General features: G+C 37.8%; 1 protein-coding gene across 4 annotated transcripts in view; it reads right to left on the reverse strand.

Moving 5' to 3' along the window:
- Positions 1-19,065, reverse strand: part of Kif2a (kinesin family member 2A) — a 60,427-nt gene that overhangs the window by 25,670 nt on the left and 15,692 nt on the right. For 2 of the 4 annotated variants that reach the window (XM_042690699.1, XM_042690697.1), the window contains exons 2-6: positions 5,651-5,745; positions 4,782-4,901; positions 2,160-2,214; positions 1,211-1,276; positions 508-608 (exon numbers count right to left, since the gene is read on the reverse strand). In XM_042690699.1, the coding sequence (XP_042546633.1) occupies positions 508-608; positions 1,211-1,276; positions 2,160-2,214; positions 4,782-4,901; positions 5,651-5,745 (437 nt within the window). Of the gene's footprint in view, positions 1-507; positions 609-1,153; positions 1,277-2,159; positions 2,215-4,781; positions 4,902-5,650; positions 5,746-19,065 lie in introns of all 4 variants that reach the window. The other 2 variants (XM_042690698.1, XM_042690696.1) reach the window with 1 other exon arrangement.

The following is a 19,065-nucleotide window of genomic DNA, read 5'->3' on the forward strand; positions in this document are numbered from 1 at the left end:
GCCCAGAGTTCAGGCCCCACGACCGGACCCAAAAAAAAAAAAAAAAAAAAAAAAGAAAGAATCATAGGTTAGAACCAGATGTTAATGGCTCAAGGGTATAATCCTAACTATACAGAAGACAGAAAAGTTTGAGGCCAGTCTAGTCAGAAAAGCCCACCAGAACCTTTCTCTAGGAAGAGCTGGACATGGTGGGACACAGCTGTTAACCTAGCTACCAGGAAGCTTAATATAGATGAACACCACTGAAGTAGAGTCCTAGGAGAAAGCCAGACCCTACCTCAAAAACAAACAGCAAAACTCAGGGCTAGAGCACTAGCCTTGAGTAAAAAAAGGAGCTCAGGGAAAGCGCCCATGACCAGCAAAAAAAAGGGGGAAGGGGTGGGAAGTATGGCTCCATAGTATAAGTTCTGGTTAGGAAACACAGCCCTGATTCAAACACAATAGTGCAAAGAAATATAATAGTAATAAAATGTTTGGTTGGAAAGAAAACACACTGATATAACAAACCTGTGCTCTTTTTTCTCTAAGTTCTTGCTGCTGCAGTCTCCGTTTTTCACGTTTTTCTTGTAATTTTTCTACTTCTTTCACACAGTTAGATTTTCTACGGGCTGAAAGAAGAAAGATAAGCTGTTCAGGAAATATACTTTTTAGAGTAGTATACTCATACACAAAAATGTTATGAATAATTTCACCACATACACAAAGGTACACTGACAAAAAGCAAACATGCCTGTAACACCTATGTGAACTTTTACGTATGAGCTGCTTTTACAAAACTAGGAATGGGACAATCTACAAATGAGTCAAGAAAAATGACTCAAACATACTGATACATGTTATCTCTTGGTTTAGAATCATAAATCTTAGAATTTGAAGGGTTTTTTTTTTTTCTGTAGCAACTGATAAATTATCACCTGGTCAGAATTTTAGTGACAGAAAAACTCACTTAGAACCTCACTTAGAATCTCACTTATAAAATTTGCTTTCCCAAAAATATACGTTAAAAATCTGAAGTAGCAGACTAAAGCATTAAGAACAAAACTAAATTTTCCAGAGTGGTAAAGTGAAATTCAATTGGAGACTTAAAAGGATTACCAAGAGAGAAGACATGTATGCCTGAAATGACTAAATCTTTGATACATGATTTACATACAAGGGGGTCCAAATTCCTTTTTTGCAGCTTGAACTGGAGATATATCTGAAACACTACCATTCTGTTGTGCAGAAGATGACTGTTCAGGAAGCTGACTAGGACGTGCACGTGCAGAACCAACCACTGCAAGAAAAAAGAAAAAAAAAAACAAGGAAATTCAAATTCCGAACATAAAATTAACAAAAAATAAGAAATAACTTTAAAATAACAGATACCTCTGATAATTACATGTCACTTTTTGAAAACTGCCAGTTTTCTAATGATGTGTATAAACAAAATATGAAATTTAATGAATTCTATTCAATGAACTGTTATACAGGTACATTTCCAAGGTACTATGCATACACTTAACTTCTAATGTAATTTTAGATATAAAAGTCAACCTGAGTAGTTTATATACAACCAAACTAAACTTCAATTTTAATAGTCAATTAAAGGAATATGAAGCCAGGTGCCAGTGGCTCACATCTGTAACCCTAGCTAACTCCGGAGGCTGAGATCTGAGAATCATGGTTTGAAACCAGCCCAGGCAGACAAGTGCCCTTAACACTCCTATCTCCAATTAACCACCACAAAAACCAGTGGCACTGTGGCTCAAAGTGGCAGCGCACTAGCATTGAGCAAAAGAGCTCAGGGACAACACCCACAACCAAGTTCAAGCCCCAAGACTGGGGTTAAAAAAAAAAAAACTGAGATGAATAAAAAATTACATATTTCATAGTTTATATTTATTAATCAATACACATTATGAAAAATTATTTTTAAATCCAGGTGCTGGTGGCTCAAACCTATAATCCTAGCTACTTAGGAGGCTAAGATCTAAATACTTTGGTTTGAAGCCAGCCTGGGTTGGCTTCCAATTAACGAGAAAACAAAAGGTGCAATAGTGGTAAAGTATTTGCTGTGAGCAAAAATGTTAAGTGACAGCATCTAGCCCTGAGTTCAAGGTCTGGTACCAGCACCCAAAAAACTTTAGGGAAGATTAAGGGATAAAGTTGTACTTTACCTCTATTATCTCTTGGAGGAGGGTCATTCTTAACTGAAGCCACAGTCCGTCGATTCTATAGAAGAAAAACATACTCACTGTATTTTTTTGACATGTATATATCATTATTTCAGATTCTTTTAATTAACAAAAAAATGGGCCAAAACACAGCAACACAAAATTAAATAGAGAAAAACAAGTAATCTAATGAATTACTGTTATCAGTATTAAGTTCCTGTATGAGATATATCAACCAATCTTCACTCCAAGACCAATATTCAGGAATTAATGAGCAAGGGATTGTTCTAAGGACACATAAATATCATTACATTTTACTTTTACATAACCCATGAAGTCATTATTCTTGTTTTTCCCATTTCGGCCATGTGAAAACCGAGGTAATGAGAGGATATATAACTTCAGTACAGCTACACTGCCAAACAATGTATAAGTAATTATCTGATTTTTCTGTATTATATATTATATAAATATCTTTGGAATGGAACCTGAGTTTAAAATATAGACCCATTTGTGTTATATATCAGACAGTCTTAAGGTAATTTTTTCCTAGCATTAGGGATTGAATCCAAGCTTTAGGCATGCTATGGTAAGGGCTTTGCCACAAAGCTGTATCCTATATACACAAAGGCAATTTGATGCCATAATGTTGGTACACCTTTATTCTGACAAAATCTACCATAAAAGGTCAAGTATAGAAGTTTCTATTTGTAGCAACATGCTGGTGCTGAAAACCTTTTAGATTTTAGTGTACTTTGGATTTTGAGGTTAGGTACTAAGTTTCATCTTTGAATATCAATGTAATTATACAATAGTTCTAGACAGAGTACAACCCCCTTGTTAAAATATCTAAACATTGTCACACTAAAAGGTTTCACTGATAGTTTCAAAGATTTGGACAAAATAGATCAATGGAACAAGTTTTAGGTCCTATTATTTTCGAAGACAATTCACTTCAAAAAAAACAAAAAATCAAGGGGGTGGGAAAGTGGCTCAGTGGTAGAGTGCTTGCCTTGCATGCATGAGGCCCTAGGTTTGATTCCTCAGCACCACAGAAGCAGAAAAAGCCAGAAGCAGTGCCATGGCTCAAGTGGTAGAGTGCTAGCCTTGAGCTGAGGAGCTGAGGGACAGAACCCAGACCCAGAGTTCAGGCTCCACATCCAACAAAAAAATCAAGTAACACAGTTATACTGAATCATAAGCACACATTCAAACAGGTGTCAAGGAAAGGATAGTGACACAACGACCTCCAGGAAAAAAATAAGTTAAAACTGAATTCTTGGGAGGAGCCCAGAAGTCAGTATTTAGAAAAATTCTTCAGGTGACTTTAATGCGAAGCAAGAGTTCCTAATGATATACCAAGAAAGACAGGGCTGGGGATGTAACTTATATGTAAAAAGCCTGCATACCATGTGAGAAAACCTGAATGGAGGTTAGGGAGATAAAATCGCACTCTCCAAGGTTTTGAAACTGAATATGAAAACAGTCCTTTACAAATGGCAACTACAGTGACTGTCAATATTAAGTCATATGAACTGAAAGTCTGTCTTATGTTTATATGAATAGTTTACAAAGTAGAAGATTTTGTTAATTCTCTCATTTTGTATTATATATGGATGTTTATGTATGTCTTCCCTACAAAATACCAAACTTTTTTAAACTATAAAAGCCATATCATATTCATTCATCAAGTTACATGTATTCATTCAACACATATATAGATAAGAAAATGGTTGACTTCTTTTTTCTTTTTTTGTATGTACTGGTATTGGGGCTTCAACTCAGGATCTAAATGCTGCATCTTTTTCATTCAATGCTGATGCTCTACCACTTGAGCCACAACTTTACTTCAGGCTTTTGGTTGGATAATTGGAAATAGCTTCTTTCCTGCTTGGGCTGGCTTTGAACTAAGATCTCAGTCTTCTGAGTCACTAGGATTACAGGCAAAAGTTACTGGCATCTAGCCGGGCGCTGGTGGCTCACGCCTGTAATCCTAGCTACTCAGGAGGCTGAGATCTGAGGATGGCGGTTCAAAGCCAGCCCGGGCAGGAGAGACCGTGAAACTCCTATCTCCAATAAACCACCAGAAAACCGGAAGTGGCGCTGTAGCTCAAGTGGTAGAGCGCTCGCCTTGAGCTGAAGAGCTGAGGGACAGCGCCCAGGCCCAGAGTTCAAGCCCCACGACCGACCAAAAAAAAAAAAAGTTACTGGCACCTGGACAACATCTCTATCTTCTACTTCAGGAAAAATTCTAACTAGGCAAGAAATTTCCATGACAAATCAGATGTCCTTAATTATGAATCATACAACTTGAATCGATCAAAGTTTGTATTTCCATGAAGGTAGATGGAAGAAAGAAATTATTTTTTTAAAAGCAAACTATTCAATACTTAGTATGTATTCTTTACCTAACAATTTCAAACCAGACCACTTTCCCCCACCTCCCCACCCCTCCCACCCCCGCTCCTACCCCCCACTCAAATATAATCTCTAAATTTTCTTTTTCTGACTTAAGTAGGTCAAGCTGGTCTCAAACTTTCATTTCTCCTGCTTCATCTTCCTTAGCTGGAATTACAGGTATGTACTGTCATGCATAGATCTCTGCTCTACATTTTTATCACTAACCTTTATAATTTTGTTTACTTTGGCTGAGGATGTTGGAGGTGGAGGTATTTCTGGACTGGGTTCAATTTCTTCATCAGGTACCAGGTCAGGGTTAAGTGAAAAGATGCTTTCCAGGTCAATCTGTTTAAAATATGGACATATATTTTTAAGGGTATTCTTTTAATGAATGTAAAGAGAAAATAATTTCCAAGTACTTTCAACCTCATGAATGACACTGCTTTGAAAATTAAGATTTCAGAATGATAATTCACATATATTTAAACAATTTCTCTTTCCAGCAACAAAGGCAGTAATCTGTTACCCTACCTCTGCCCAAATAAAACACTTTCAAGCAATAAAAAAAACCAAAAACAACAATTTCTCTTTTTTTTTTTTGGGGGGGGGGGGGCGTTCCAGTCATGGGGCCTGAACGCTGGGCCTGGGCGCTGTCCCCCAGCTCTTCAGCTCAAGGCTAGCGCTCTACCACTTGAGCCACAGCGCCACTTCCGACTTTTTTTCTTTTTGCTTATGTGGTGCTAAGGAATCGAACCCAGAGCCTCATGCATGCAAGGTAAGTGCTCTACCACTGAGCCACCTTCCCAGCCCAACAATTTCTCTTAACATAACACTTCATACCCTACATTACATGAAATGCTAGTATCTATCAGGGACTGACAAAAGTATTAAGTAGTACAACTTTAAAAGTTTGTGAGCTGAGTTTAAAAAAACGCACAGTTTCATCTAAGATTTGTAAGAACAAAATTTTTGAGTTATTTTTTCAAAAAATGATAAAGAATGCACACACGATATAAATATTATGTAGTTTTCTGTGCTGCTTTACATCTACAATCTGGATTGAAAAACTAGACATTTTAGTCCAGTCATCATACCTCTTTGCCTTTTGTATCTCCATTTTCTATCCATTCAACAGTTACACTTTCATTATCTTCATTTAAAGACGTTACCATTGCTTGGTGTATTCGCCCTAAGTGGGAATAAAATTTAAGGTTATAAAGCCATAAACTTTGTCCATGGAGTCATAAAATCAATTTGTAATTTGTCAAGTCTAGGGACTCAAAGTATGGATGAGAAAAAGTTTATTTCCAGAATATCTGATAAATGGTCACAGTGACACAGAATGCCTAAAACTGTATACTATTAAACAGTTCTAACCATTAGAACTTTTCCTTATTATAAGTCAAAATTTGACTCCATCAAATTCATAAAAATGTATTTTACTAATATAAAAATCATTTTAAATTATATATTATGTAGATGGAAAAATTAGCTTTGAACCAAGAAAAGTAATCTGAGTCCACAAACACTGGACTAAAAATTATGATATGGTAAAACAGAGAAGTTTCAAGCCTGGATAACAAGGAGAATGATGGTACTACAGAGATAACTAAAATTTACAAAGCTAGGCACTGGTGGCTTACACCTGTAGTCCTAACTACTCAGCAAGCTGAGATCTGAGGATAGTGGGTGAAAGCCAGTTTGGACAGAAGGGTCTATGAGACTTTTTTTTTTTTTTTTGGGGGGGGGGGGAGGGTGTGGTCAGTTGTGGGGCTTGAACTCTGGGCCTGGGCACTGTCTCTCAACTCTTCAGTTCAAGGCTAGTGCTTTACCACTTGAGCTGCAGTGCCACTTCCGGTTTTCTGGAGATAAGAGTCTCAGGGACTTTCCTGCTGGGGCTAGCTTTGAACCACGATCCTCAAATCTCAGCCTCCTGAGTAGCTAGGATTACAGGCGTGAGCCACAGGCGCCTGGCTGGTCTATGAGACTTTTATCACCAATAAACTACTCAGAAAAAGCCCGAAGTGGCACTGTGGCTCAAGTGGTAAAACACTAGCCTTGAGCATAAAGAGGCCCAGGGACAATAACCAGGCCCTGAGTTCAAGCCCCACAGGTAACCCCCCCCACCAAAAAAAGTCTCATAGACTCGTTTAAAAAAATTCATTTTATTTCTTCTCTTACATTACAAACATGTTTAAGTTGATATTAAGTTATGAATTTCACTTTTAAATTGATATTAGGTATGAATTTCACTTCAGGATGGTAAAGGGACAGATCTACAGTCATTACTATTTTAAAAAAGAACTGGATTTGAGAGGGTTGGAAATTTTAGTTTAAAGGTTCAGAAATGTGAAAGCAGAACTTGGGGGTAAAAGCCTTAACATTTTGTCAGGAGCAAACCAGGCCCTGTACCTGCACCCTTTTCTCTCCCGTAAGGCTCTGTGTCTTGGCATAATCATCACTGTATGGACCCCTATAACCCTTTCAAGCAATAGTGGTTTTTCTCAGACTGAGATCTGTAGACTCAAGAGAAGATATGTCTCTCCCTTGGAGATTCACCTAAGAGTTAAGATACACTGTATTTTTAGGAAACAAAAGTTTCAAAATTTACAAAAGAAACTATTTCTATGTTGTGGCTATGATTTTATATCCAAAGATTCTTTGCAGTCATATTAAAAGGGTAGAAGATGGAACGAGGAACAAGAAGAAAGGGAAGACCAACTCTGTAAACTAGTTTTTGTTTTTTTAATTAGTGAACTTCCTTTTATGACAGTCATAAAGAGAAGACGAGTTGATAGTGGTGAATTCCTGGAAGGTAACCACAACCAATTCTAAATTTTATGCTATTAATTCCTGTCTTTTTTCCATCTCAAGTGAAAAATCCAGATTCATGTGGCCTCCCTGTCCCTGCTCTTCTGTTTCTGGCAAATTTCAAATCCAAGTATGTAAGGAGGCTTTTCAAAGGAGAGACAATTTTGTCTTCCCTAAAGACAAATCATCCACTTGCTTTATGAGGCAGATAGCAGCCCCTAGCCACAATGTTCAGGCTGGGGCCTGCGCAGGCCTCAATTACAATGAGATAAGTTTATCCCAAGTCTCAGTTGTAAATAGCAAGCATGTACTAATGTAAATAAAACTAAGAGAACTAAAGCTCAAAACAGCAGAATTGGGAAGCTTGGCCAACATTCCCATGTGGCCCTCCAATACCACCTACTTTCTCTGGTCCTTTTAAGAAAATTCTTGTGTTCTATCTTCATTCTGACTTCCCATTTAATTTATTGTGACTCATATATAACTCCACATTGAATGTGTTGGTGTATGTGTGCACGCACACACACATGCAAACACTGGTATATCCAACACCAACCAAGTTACAAAGAAAAAAAATGTTTTTTTCTTATTGAGGATGAGTTCTTGCTATGTTGTCTAGGCTGACCTGGAACCCTTAGACATAAGGGATCTTCCTGCCTCTGAATAGGACTATGGCAGAGTGTCACCACCCCAGCAGAAAGCAGTATTTCTGAAACCACTTGTGCTGACCCTTCCACCCCCCTTCTCTAACTAAATCTGTTTTCCTATCCCCTCTCCAGAGGGGAGTACTACTCAGACATTCAAGATCACCACACTCAGGCTTTTCTTTGTATCACTTAAAAATATAACACCCATAAAAATTTTATTTTTAAAGCTATATATAAACATATTAATGATACTTTAAGACATGATTCTTTTGCAATACTAATTTTCTGATTATAAGGTATATCTAATTGCTGCATACATATGTACATAAACTCATTTCCACTACTACAGCCTATTTTCTTTCCTAAATATGCCAAGATATTGCCCTTTCCCTCCTCAACCTCTTTTAACATGGTCCTAAAGAACCTTCAGACATGTTACCATATCACAAAGATAGAAGTACATAATTTCTTTCATTAATTTTGAAACTTTTGCATTAAGAACAATGATGCAGCTAGCTGCCAGTGGCTCATACCTGTAATCCTAGCTACTTAGGAAGCTGAGATCTGAGGATCTTATCTCCAATAAACTATCAAACAACCAGAAATGCAGCTGTGGCTCAAGTGAAGAGTACTAGCCTTGAGTAAAGGAGGTCAGGGACAGAGCCCAAGCCCTTAGTTCAAGCATTCGTGTCAACACACACACACACACACACAAAATGGAACTTACACCTGTATACTGACACAAATGTTAAAGAATTTCTCTGAACACACAGAAAAGAAATACAGACTAGATGTGGACACACATAAAAATTTTCCAGTGCCATGATATTTCCTATGGTAGCAGTACTTGAAATGATTTGTAATCCCACAAGGAGTTACCTTACATCCACCATAATACTTAGTATTTGGCAGTATTAATGTCACATTGTGGTTTTGATTTCTTTGATTTAATGAAGGTGTGCCTATTTTTTTGTCTATAAGCCAATCAGGCCTTTTGCGTGCTGTCATTTTCTTACTATTTCTCTGTAGAATTCTCTAATGTTCTTAATTTTTTTTTTTTTTTTTTTTTAAAAAAGCTCTGGCTTTTTATTTGTTTTTTTTTTTTTTTTTTTTTTTTTTTTGTCGGTCGTGGGGCTTGAACTCTGGGCCTGGGCGCTGTCCCTCAGCTCTTCAGCTCAAGGCGAGCGCTCCACCACTTGAGCTACAGCGCCACTTCCTGTTCTTAATTTTTATGTACTGTATTTTTTGAAAGCTGTGGACTACCTTTTTATTCCTTATGGAGTCTTTGATGAACTTAAAGTACTTAAATATTTATTTTAAATTATTCCTTTTTTGTATAAGCCTTTACAAAAGCTATCATATTCATTTATCCATTAAGCATTTAGATATTTGTTCTTGGTAAGACAATTTCCTTTTCCTCCCTAGAAAAACAAATTGCTCAGTATCATTTCCTAAAAAGTCCTTTCTTCACCTATGTAACTTCAATGTAACTTTAGTAGTACCTCTGTTATAATTCAGGTATACATACATAAGTCTGTGTCTTTGCCTTTTAATAAAAAGTAGTTATACTACTGCTTATACTAAGTCTAATGTCTAATTGAAAAGGCCCTCCTCACAGTTCTTTAAGAGTTTATTGGCCTTTTAGAATCACCTTGTCAAACTCTCCAAATTAAACAAATTAACAATACCAAACTGCTGAGAGCTTGCTTGAAATTGCATGGAATATTTTGTTTTGGATACTGGTCAGCAATTCTCCTTTCTTAGATAGCCTTTAGATTTTGATATGTTAAGTAAACTAACTGCTTAATGGCAATTTTTTTTCCTTTGTAATCTTGAGCTTTTAGCTGCAACTTACTACTTGAAATAGCTTGACCTGGAATATTATGTAAGAAGAAATTTCTTAGTAATTATAGAATATTGAGTATGTTGTTTTTTCTAGAACTTGCACATTTTTTCTATAAAATTATTCATGTTGTCTATATGCCCATGGCATCAGTGATAGAAACTTTATCATTCCTAATTTTTAAACAATATTTTCCTTGATCTTCTGAGATGTGTCCATTTTACATACTTTCAAAATATTTGTTATTAAATATTTATTCTGCTCTAACTTTTTCTTTTCTTTCAATTCATTTTGGGCATATTTGCTAAGGATTTCCCACAATTTTCAGGATGAATGTCCCTTTCTTTCTTTCCTCCGTCTCTCTCCTTCCTTATTTCTTTTTCTTTCTCCCCCCTTTCTCTCTCTCTCTCTTTTTTTGTTGGTTGTGGAGCTTGAACTCTGGGCCTGGGTGCTTCTGCTCAGCTCTTCAGCTCAAGGCTAGCGCTGTACCACTTGAGCCACAGTGCCACTTCCAGTTTTCTGGTGGTTAATTGGAGGTAAGAGTCTCATGGACTTTCCTGCCCAGGCTGGCTTTGAACCACGATCCTCAGATGTTGGCTTCCCGAGTAGCTAGGCATTACAGGCATGAGTTACTGGTGCCCAGTTCTTAATTTTTTAAACCGTGTGGTTATGTAGCTCAGATTGTCCTGGAACTGTCAAGGCTGGCCCTGAATTTGCAATCCTCATGTCTCCACCTCCCAAGCACTGATGTTACAGGTGTGCACCACCCTACCCTTCCCTTTCAACCTTTTGTCTTTTTTTTCTCATTAAGCAATTAAAACCACTTTTTCTCCTGCTAAAGCAGTTCTTTAGTAACATCATATAAGTTCTTACATGTATTTTTATTTTTATTTTTTGGGTCCAGTCGTGGGCTTGAACTCTGGGCCTGGGCGTTGTCCCTCAGCTCTTCAGCTCAAGGCTAGCGTTCTACCACTTGAGCCATAGCGCCACTTCTGGCTTTTTTTTCTTCTGCTTATGTGGTGTTGAGGAATCGAACCCAGGGCCTCAAGCATGCAAGGCAAGCACTCTACCACTGAGCTACCTTCCCAGCCCCTGTATTTTTATTTTTGTACATTTTTATTGTAAAAATACTGTACAGAGGGGTTACAGTTACATGAGCAAGGTAATGAGTACATTTACATTTCCTATAGAGCATTGCTGCCTCCTCCTTTGTTTTTCCCCTACCATACCTTCCCTCCCACCTCCATAACTGGCCCCCCACCCCCGAAGTTGTAAAGTTCATTTTCAGCACTGTCTTGTATATCTCATTGTTACAATGGATCAACCTGTATCCCTATTTAAACATTTTGTTTTTTCCCTTCCCCTCCCCAAATTAGAGAAGTGTATATACAAGATGCAGGACACTGACATCAAATACAGTGAAAATGGGTTATACCATGGGGGGAGGAACATACAAAGAAACAAAAAAATCACATGGTACATTATAAATACGTTAGAAACAACAGCAAGAATAAAAAAAATTGTGGTCCCTATCTTGGGGTTCATTTTGCTTAACATCATCTTATATGGTCATATGTATATAGCTTTTGACCTTTTCTACTTGTCCTACACATTTATTAATTATTGCAAATAAGGGAAACCATGGGGTATTTCTATTGTTCTTCAGAGGTAGGCTATGCTGCTACCTCTCCACAGGATCAGAATTTTGGGGCTTTGGGTAGAAGGGAATTGTTTGACAAAGCTGTTTCAACAATGTACTCGCAGCACCCATCAGTAGCCACACATTCTCAAGACTACCATTCTCAAGGGCACAAGCTAGAGGCCTTGACAGTGTGTATTATACAAGAGTTATAGCAGCAGTTTTTATCGATTTTTAAAAATGTCTGAAAGCCCAGGCACAGGGACAGCACTACTAGGGAGTCTCCACTAGGGCACTGGTACTGAGGTTTGGAAGTGGGACCCCTGCCAGGACCCTAAGAACAGTGGGGCCACCAGCAGCGTACACCTGGGAAGGCTACAGTCACTTTTAGGCAACTCCAGTCCAAGAAAGCAACCATATAAGCAGAACCCAGCAAAATTTGGTGGCTGGTTTGTCTAAGGTCCATGGGGACTCAACTCCTGGCTCAGAGTGTCCAAGAAGCATAGGACGTAAAGTATCATTTGAGTTTTACGATTTAATGTCTCCCCTGCTGGATTTGGATTTGCTTTGTGAAGGTTACTCCTCCTCATCTATTCCTACCCTTAAGAATGTTCATCCTATGATTGGTCCATCTTGTCTTGGGAGCAGATACCTGTTTTGATTTTAAAGGATCAGAGCTAGAGACTATTGGCATAGAATGACTATGTTACAAGGACAAATTTTGATTGGTCAGGGACAGAATGCTATTTGTCCTCCTCCCATTGTCCAAACTCATGTTGAGGCTTAATTTCTCAATGCAGAACATTCAGAGGTATATATCCAGTAGGAGGTGGTTTGGGTCATGGAGGTTAGTGTTATCTTTTAAGAGTGAATACTAAATCTCTTGGAAACGACTTAGCTATTGCTACAGGAGGTTGACAGGAAGTTAAAACTTTTGTGGCTTTCTTGAGCCTACTTGCCCTTCCATTTTTTTGGCCAGGTGTGGAACATCATGAGACCCCAGGCAGAAGCTATGCAGATATAAACAATCTTGGATTTCCAGACTCCAGAATGTGAACTAAATGAATCTTTTTTAAAAATAAATTACCAATCTCAGGTAATGAGACTAATCATACTCAAGGCAAGCTAATTTCTGATAGGGTACACTTATCCTGAATGTTCTTTCAGTTTCTTTTTTTTTTTTTTTTGGGGGGGGGGTGTCCGGTCGTGGGCCTGAACTCTGAGCCTGGGTGCTGTCCCTCAACTCTTCAGCTCAAGGCTAGCACTCTACCACTTGGGCCACAGCGCCACTTCCGGCTTTTTTTTCTTTTTCCTGCTTATGTGGTGCTGAGGAATCGAACCCAGGGCCTTATGCATGCAAGGCAAGGCTCTACTACTGAGCCACCTTCCCAGCCCTTTTGTAGTTTCTTATACTTATTAGTTCTCCTTGTTTTGCCTAGTGTTGAGTGACTCCTAAAACATTAAAGAAAATGCTGAAGAAATCACTGGTCATGGGCAAAGGATACTCTTTAAATATAAGTTGATCTTATTTATTGCTAGTTGATTAAACATGACAGCATTTTACTATGTAGATGACTCAGTTATCTTTATATTTCTGAAGTTGATTCAGGAATTTGAGTGGATGATTAATTGACTGATTTTTCCCCCCTCATTTAAAATGATCTTTTATTCCTCATTTAAATTAAGGGCAATAGATTTCCAGTAAGCATCTTTACACACAATGTGTCATTTTGGGAAAAGCTTACTGGTAAATGCCTGTTTATTGTCTACAGACAGAATCCTCATGTGTTTCTGTTAAGAACCAATTTTTACATAGTTTAAACCACACTAATTCTCAGAATAAAAATCACCAAGTCAAACTCAAGCCATCTGACCTTAAAAACAAAAATCATATTCAAATTAATAGAAAAGTAAATTTCATCCTCAATTGAGGTGTCAAAATTATTTATAAAAATATAAGTTACTGAGTCAATTATAGAAAATTTAATGTTAAATAAAGAATACATATATTTTTAAATCATACCCTTTATGTAATTTTACATTTAGTTCATTTAAAAATCCTTTTTTTTTTTCTTTTTCTTTTTTGCCAGTCCTGGGGCTTGAACTCAGGGTCTGGACATGGTCCCTGAGCTTATTTTCTCAAGGCTATCACTCTATCATTAGAGCCACAGTGCTACTTCTGGCTTTTTCTGTTTATGTGGTACTGAGGAATCGAACCCAGGGCTTCATGCATGCAGGGCAAGCACTCTACTACTAAGCCACATTCCCAGCCCTTTACATTACTTTTTGTTATGGTAAAAATAGTTCATATCTCAACATTTTAATATCTTTTAACAAATAGTAAGACAAATGATTCTTTTTAAAGAAAAATACAAATTAAATAGAAAAATGTATGTCCCAAATTCAAGCCACTTTGGCACCAGTTGGGGGGTGAGAGAACAAATACATGAATTCCATATTTCAGGACTCTGTGATCTTTAAAATTAATTATGATTACTATTATTGATATCACATCTATTTAATTCGCAAGAGCTCCTATATTGAGCTGTCAAAAACAAGTTTTACACAGTAACGATTGTTTTTTGGTTTCTGAAAACAGGATCCTATTATATGTTTCCTAGTTCACAGCTGAATTCACAGCAGCTGTGAGGCTAAGAAATGCCAGCAACCAATTAGGCTGGCATAAACCTTTCCTAGCATAAAGTATAATTTGGTTGCAAATGTAGAAGAGCCAAAATAAGCTACCCCAAAATACTAATAAAATTTTATTTCAAGTATTTAAAAACCAGAATATTCAATACCTAACCAATACATGTATTTTTATTTTAAAAAGTTTTACATTGGGACAAATACAAAAAAAAAATCAATTCTTTTCAGATTCAAACAATTTTTTTAAAAAAAGACTGCAGCTGTTGCTGACATACCTAGGATTACAAATTCAATTTTTTTTCTTGTTTTTAACTACCCTAATTATAGGGTTGAGGTATGAGTAAGCAAATATGTCTTTCTAAAAAGTGAACATTATTTTTATCAGTACCTCTTAAGATCTGTAAGATTTTTCTTTTCATACTTTTAAAATATTAAAACTATAATAAAATTTGCAAAATCAAAACATGTAAGAATAGCATAACTAAGTCAGGCATGATAGACCAAGCTTATAATCCCAGCATTCCAAAAGCTGAGACAGAATTAAGATTGAGGCTATTTTGGACTATACAAATTCCAGGGCAGTCAGGGTTATATAGAGATTCTAATCAAAACATTACAGAAAAAAGAAAGAAAAAAAAACCTTGGGCTTATTATAATCTACTGGTTTTATCTTAAGTTTAGTAATATGTGAAAAATGCAGGCACCAGTGGCTCACACCTATAATCCTAGCTATTCAGGAAGCTGAGATATAACAATCTTGGTGTGGAACCAGGCTGGGCCAACAAAGCCAAGATATTCTATCTCCAATAAACCAGCTAAAAAGAACTAGAGTTGTGGCTCAAGTGAATAGAGTATGCCAACTGTGAGCAAAAAAAGTTATATACAGATACAAATTACAGTCACTGAAGTATCAGTGAAATATCAGTTACTGGTGATTGATGTATGCCCAGATAATGAAAAAAACGTCATTTAGATGCAATAAACCTAAGTTTCTCAAGTACACCAATTTTTTTTGTTTTGTGCTGGTTGGCACTGGGCCTTGACCACAGGGTCTTCATTCAGTTTTTTCACCTAAGGCTGGTGTTCTATCACTGAAGCCATGCTTCTAGTTAGTTCTAACTTTCTACTGGTTAACTGTCAACCAGATACTCTGGGTTCTTTCTGCTTGGGCTCACATTGACCCACAACCCTCAGATCTCAGCCTCTTGAGTGGCTAGGATTATAGCCATGAGCCACTAATGTCCAGGTAGTGCATCTATTTTTGAAAAAAAGCATTTAGTAATTCCTTCAATTTTCAACTAGAAAACAACTTTATAATTAGAAAGGAGTTTTGTAGAGAGTTAGAGAAGTATGCTGATATAACCTAGTGATATCCTTCTGTACCTATTATGGAGGGACTATGAGGAACAGCACACATAAATTGCTATTCTAAAAAGAAAAAGGTACATTTTTTTCTCTTTACTATTTTTTTTTTTTTTTGGCAGTACTGCGGCAAATACTTTGGTAGGCAGGCACTCTACCATTAGAACCACACACCTTCAGCCCCCAAAGTAAATTTTATTATAAAATCCTGTAATTTTGTAACTACACATTCAGACCAAGTACCTAACACAACTACTATTTCTAGAGTGTATGAAGAATAGACATCCTTACTAGTTGATAAACAGGTATCTGGAAAGTCAGTTCCTATCAGAAGAGAATCCAGATAAATCATCATAGAAAACAGAGCCCTCAGACTTCTGCCACTTTCTATCATATGATTAAAAACTGGCTTAGCTCAATGTTGTCCCCCTTGAGGTTTTTGGCGTTTTTTTTTTTTTGGGGGGGGGGGGAGGGGCGTCAATCGTGGGGCTTGAACTCTGGGCTTGGGTGCTGTCCCTGTGCTCTTCAGCTCAAGGTAAGCACTCTAACGCTTGAGCCACAGCGCCACTTCCAGTTTTCTAGTGGTTTATTGGAGATAAGAGTCTCAAGGACTTTCCTGCCTGGGCTGGCATTGAACCATGATCCTCAGATCTCAGCCTCCTGAGTAGCTAGGATTACAGGCGTGAGCCACCAGCACCCAGCCCCTTGAGTTTTTTTGAGACTAAGTATTTCTATGTTGCCTACAGATTCCATAGCGTGCTACCATGCCTGGCTTCTCATTTGTCTTAAACAAGTAAATACTACATAAACCAATGGCTTTGAGTATATGTATTTTAAGAAGCAAGTGCCAGCTTAAAGTGCAAATTCAAAGTCTTGAGTTCGTCTTTCCAAGTAGTACAACAAAACATGGTAGTTTTGGTCTAAAAAAAAAGCTGTTTCAGGGCTGTCTTTTAAAAAATATGTAATTTCTTTGCTTGTGCAACTAAAAATATTTCTAACGGGGTACTCCTATAGGATCATGCTAACAAGCCCACCCCACCCTCTCTCTCTTTGTGGTCTGGAGACTGAACCTTATACCTTTGCTAGTAAGTGCTCTACTACTTGAGATACACCCTCAGCCAATCCACATTGTCAATAAATGTCAATAATTATCTTATATCTTAATTGCAAACTGTGGAAAAGTTGGAAAAATAGAGATTATGAAATTTATTTAAAGCAGACTACATAAGAAGATACTACAAAAGCTGCTATTTAAAAACTGAAAGGCTTGCAATCCAAAAATTCATATGGAATGATGTTAGATCCTGAATAGCAAAAACAATCCTAACCAGAACAGTGCTGGAGGAATATTAATGTTAAGCTTCAAACACCATTACAAAGCTGTAGTAATAAAAACACCTAAGGACTGGCACAAGAATAGGCCTGAGGACCAATGGAATGGAGTAGAATAGAAAACCCAAAGATGAATCCCAGACCTACAGCCACCTAGCAGTTGATAAGGGAGCCAAAAACAGAGTGGAAGAAAGACAGCATCTTCAACAAATGGTACAGGCTACACACATGCAGAAAACTGAAGTTAGATCTATATATCATGCTGCACCAGAATCAATCCCAAGTGGATCAAAGCACTCAGGGTAAGACCAGATACTCTGAAAAGAAAAATTGTTGGAAGGGATAGGAGAAACACTAGGGCTCCTGGGCACAGGTGGAAACTTCCTAAGTAAAGATCACAACAAATCAAAGAAAGACTGGATAAGTGGGATAACATTAAACTGAAGAGTTTCTCCATGGCAAAGGACATAGCTAGCAAGATAAATAGAAAGCCCACAGAATGGGAGATCTTTAGAAGCTATGCATCAAGGTCCACATATCCAAAATATACTTAGAGCTCAAACAAATGCTCAAAGAAACAACAACCTAGGGACTGAGGATGTGGCTTACTGGTAGAGTGATTGCCTAGCATGCATGAAGCCCTGAGTTCAATCCCTCAGTACCACATAAACAGAAAAAGCAACAAGTGGCACTGTGGCTCATGTGGCAGAGTGCTAGCCTTGAGAAAAAAAGAAGCTCAGGGACAGAGACCAGGCCCTGAGTTCAAGCCCCAGGACTTGGGAAAAAGAAAGAAAGAAATAACAACTCAATTAAAATGGGCTAAAGACTTAGAGAGACTTCTAAGAAGAAATAATAATGGCCAACAGAGATGTTTGACATCTCTGGCCATAAAAGAAATGTAAACTGGAGATGGGAAGGTGGCTCAGTGGTAGTGTTTGCCTTGCATGCATGAGGCCCTGGGTTCGATTCCTCAGCACTACATAAGCAGAAAAAGCCGGAAGTGGCACTGTGATTCAAGTGGTAGAACACTAGCCTTGAGGCTGAAGAGCCCAGGGACAGCACCCAGGCCCCAAGTTCAGGTCCACAACCAACAACAACAAAAAAGAAGAAATGTGAATCAACATTGAGATTCCACCTCACCTCAGATACAATGGCTATTATCAAAAAATCTAACAATAATAGATGTTGGCAGGGTTGTGGCCAAAAAAACGGAAAGCTAAGACTGTTAATGGGAAGGTTAACTTGTTCAACCACTCTGGAAGGCAGTATGGAGGTTCCTTAAGAGCAAACACAAGCCAGCTTTGGTGGCTTACGCCTGCAATCCTAGGTACTCAGGAGGCTGAAATCTGAGGATCAGGTTCAAACCAGCCATGAAATTCTTGATCTCCAATAAACCACTCAGAAAACCAGAAGAGGCACTGTGGTTCAAGTAGTAGAGTGCTAGCCTTGAGAGGAACACCCAGGCCAAGAGTTCAAGTCCCACTCCCATCCCCTCCCCCACCTCCTCCAAAAAAGAGACAGAGTAAACACAGAGCTTCCCTATGACCCAGCAATCCCACTACTGGGCACTTATCCAAATGACCACAAACCAGGCCACATTGAAGCCACCAGCATAACCATGTTCACTGCAGCACTGTTTACCATAGCTAAGATATGGAATCAACCCAGATGCCCTCAGTGGAGAAATGGATCACAAAAATATACACAATGGAATTCTATGCTTCCATCAGAAAGAATGACACTGCCCCATTTGTAAGAAAATGGAAAGACTTGGGAAAAAATTATACTAAGCAAAGGAAGCCAGACCCAAAAAAACATAGGCTGCATGGTTTCCTACATTTGTAATCATTCCAATGTACCTGTAAATTGACAAATAAAACCAATGGATAGTAAAAGACAAATAATTACACTTGAACATGATAAATTAAACAACACTATAAACATTTATACAGTGAGACCAAAGGATACTCTTTAGGAGAAAATCACAGGGCTGAATAGCTACATAATCATATAAAATGATGCTTATTTAAATGATTTTTGCAGTTTTTTTGTTTCTGTTTTTTCCCTTTTGTCACTGTTTTTTATTTCTGTACTCTGTCTTGTATATAAGAGGAAGGGGAAGCACAGGAACAATGTGACAAAGGGTAAACCAATTCAGTAGTGATTCACACTAAACACTATCTTGGAAATGAACTTTGGGGGAAGGAAGTCAGGACGGGAAAAAAA

The sequence above is a fragment of the Dipodomys spectabilis genome, unplaced genomic scaffold (genome assembly GCF_019054845.1).
Source record: "Dipodomys spectabilis isolate Male_0828 unplaced genomic scaffold, ASM1905484v1 ptg000140l, whole genome shotgun sequence".
Classification (NCBI taxonomy): domain Eukaryota; kingdom Metazoa; phylum Chordata; class Mammalia; order Rodentia; family Heteromyidae; genus Dipodomys; species Dipodomys spectabilis.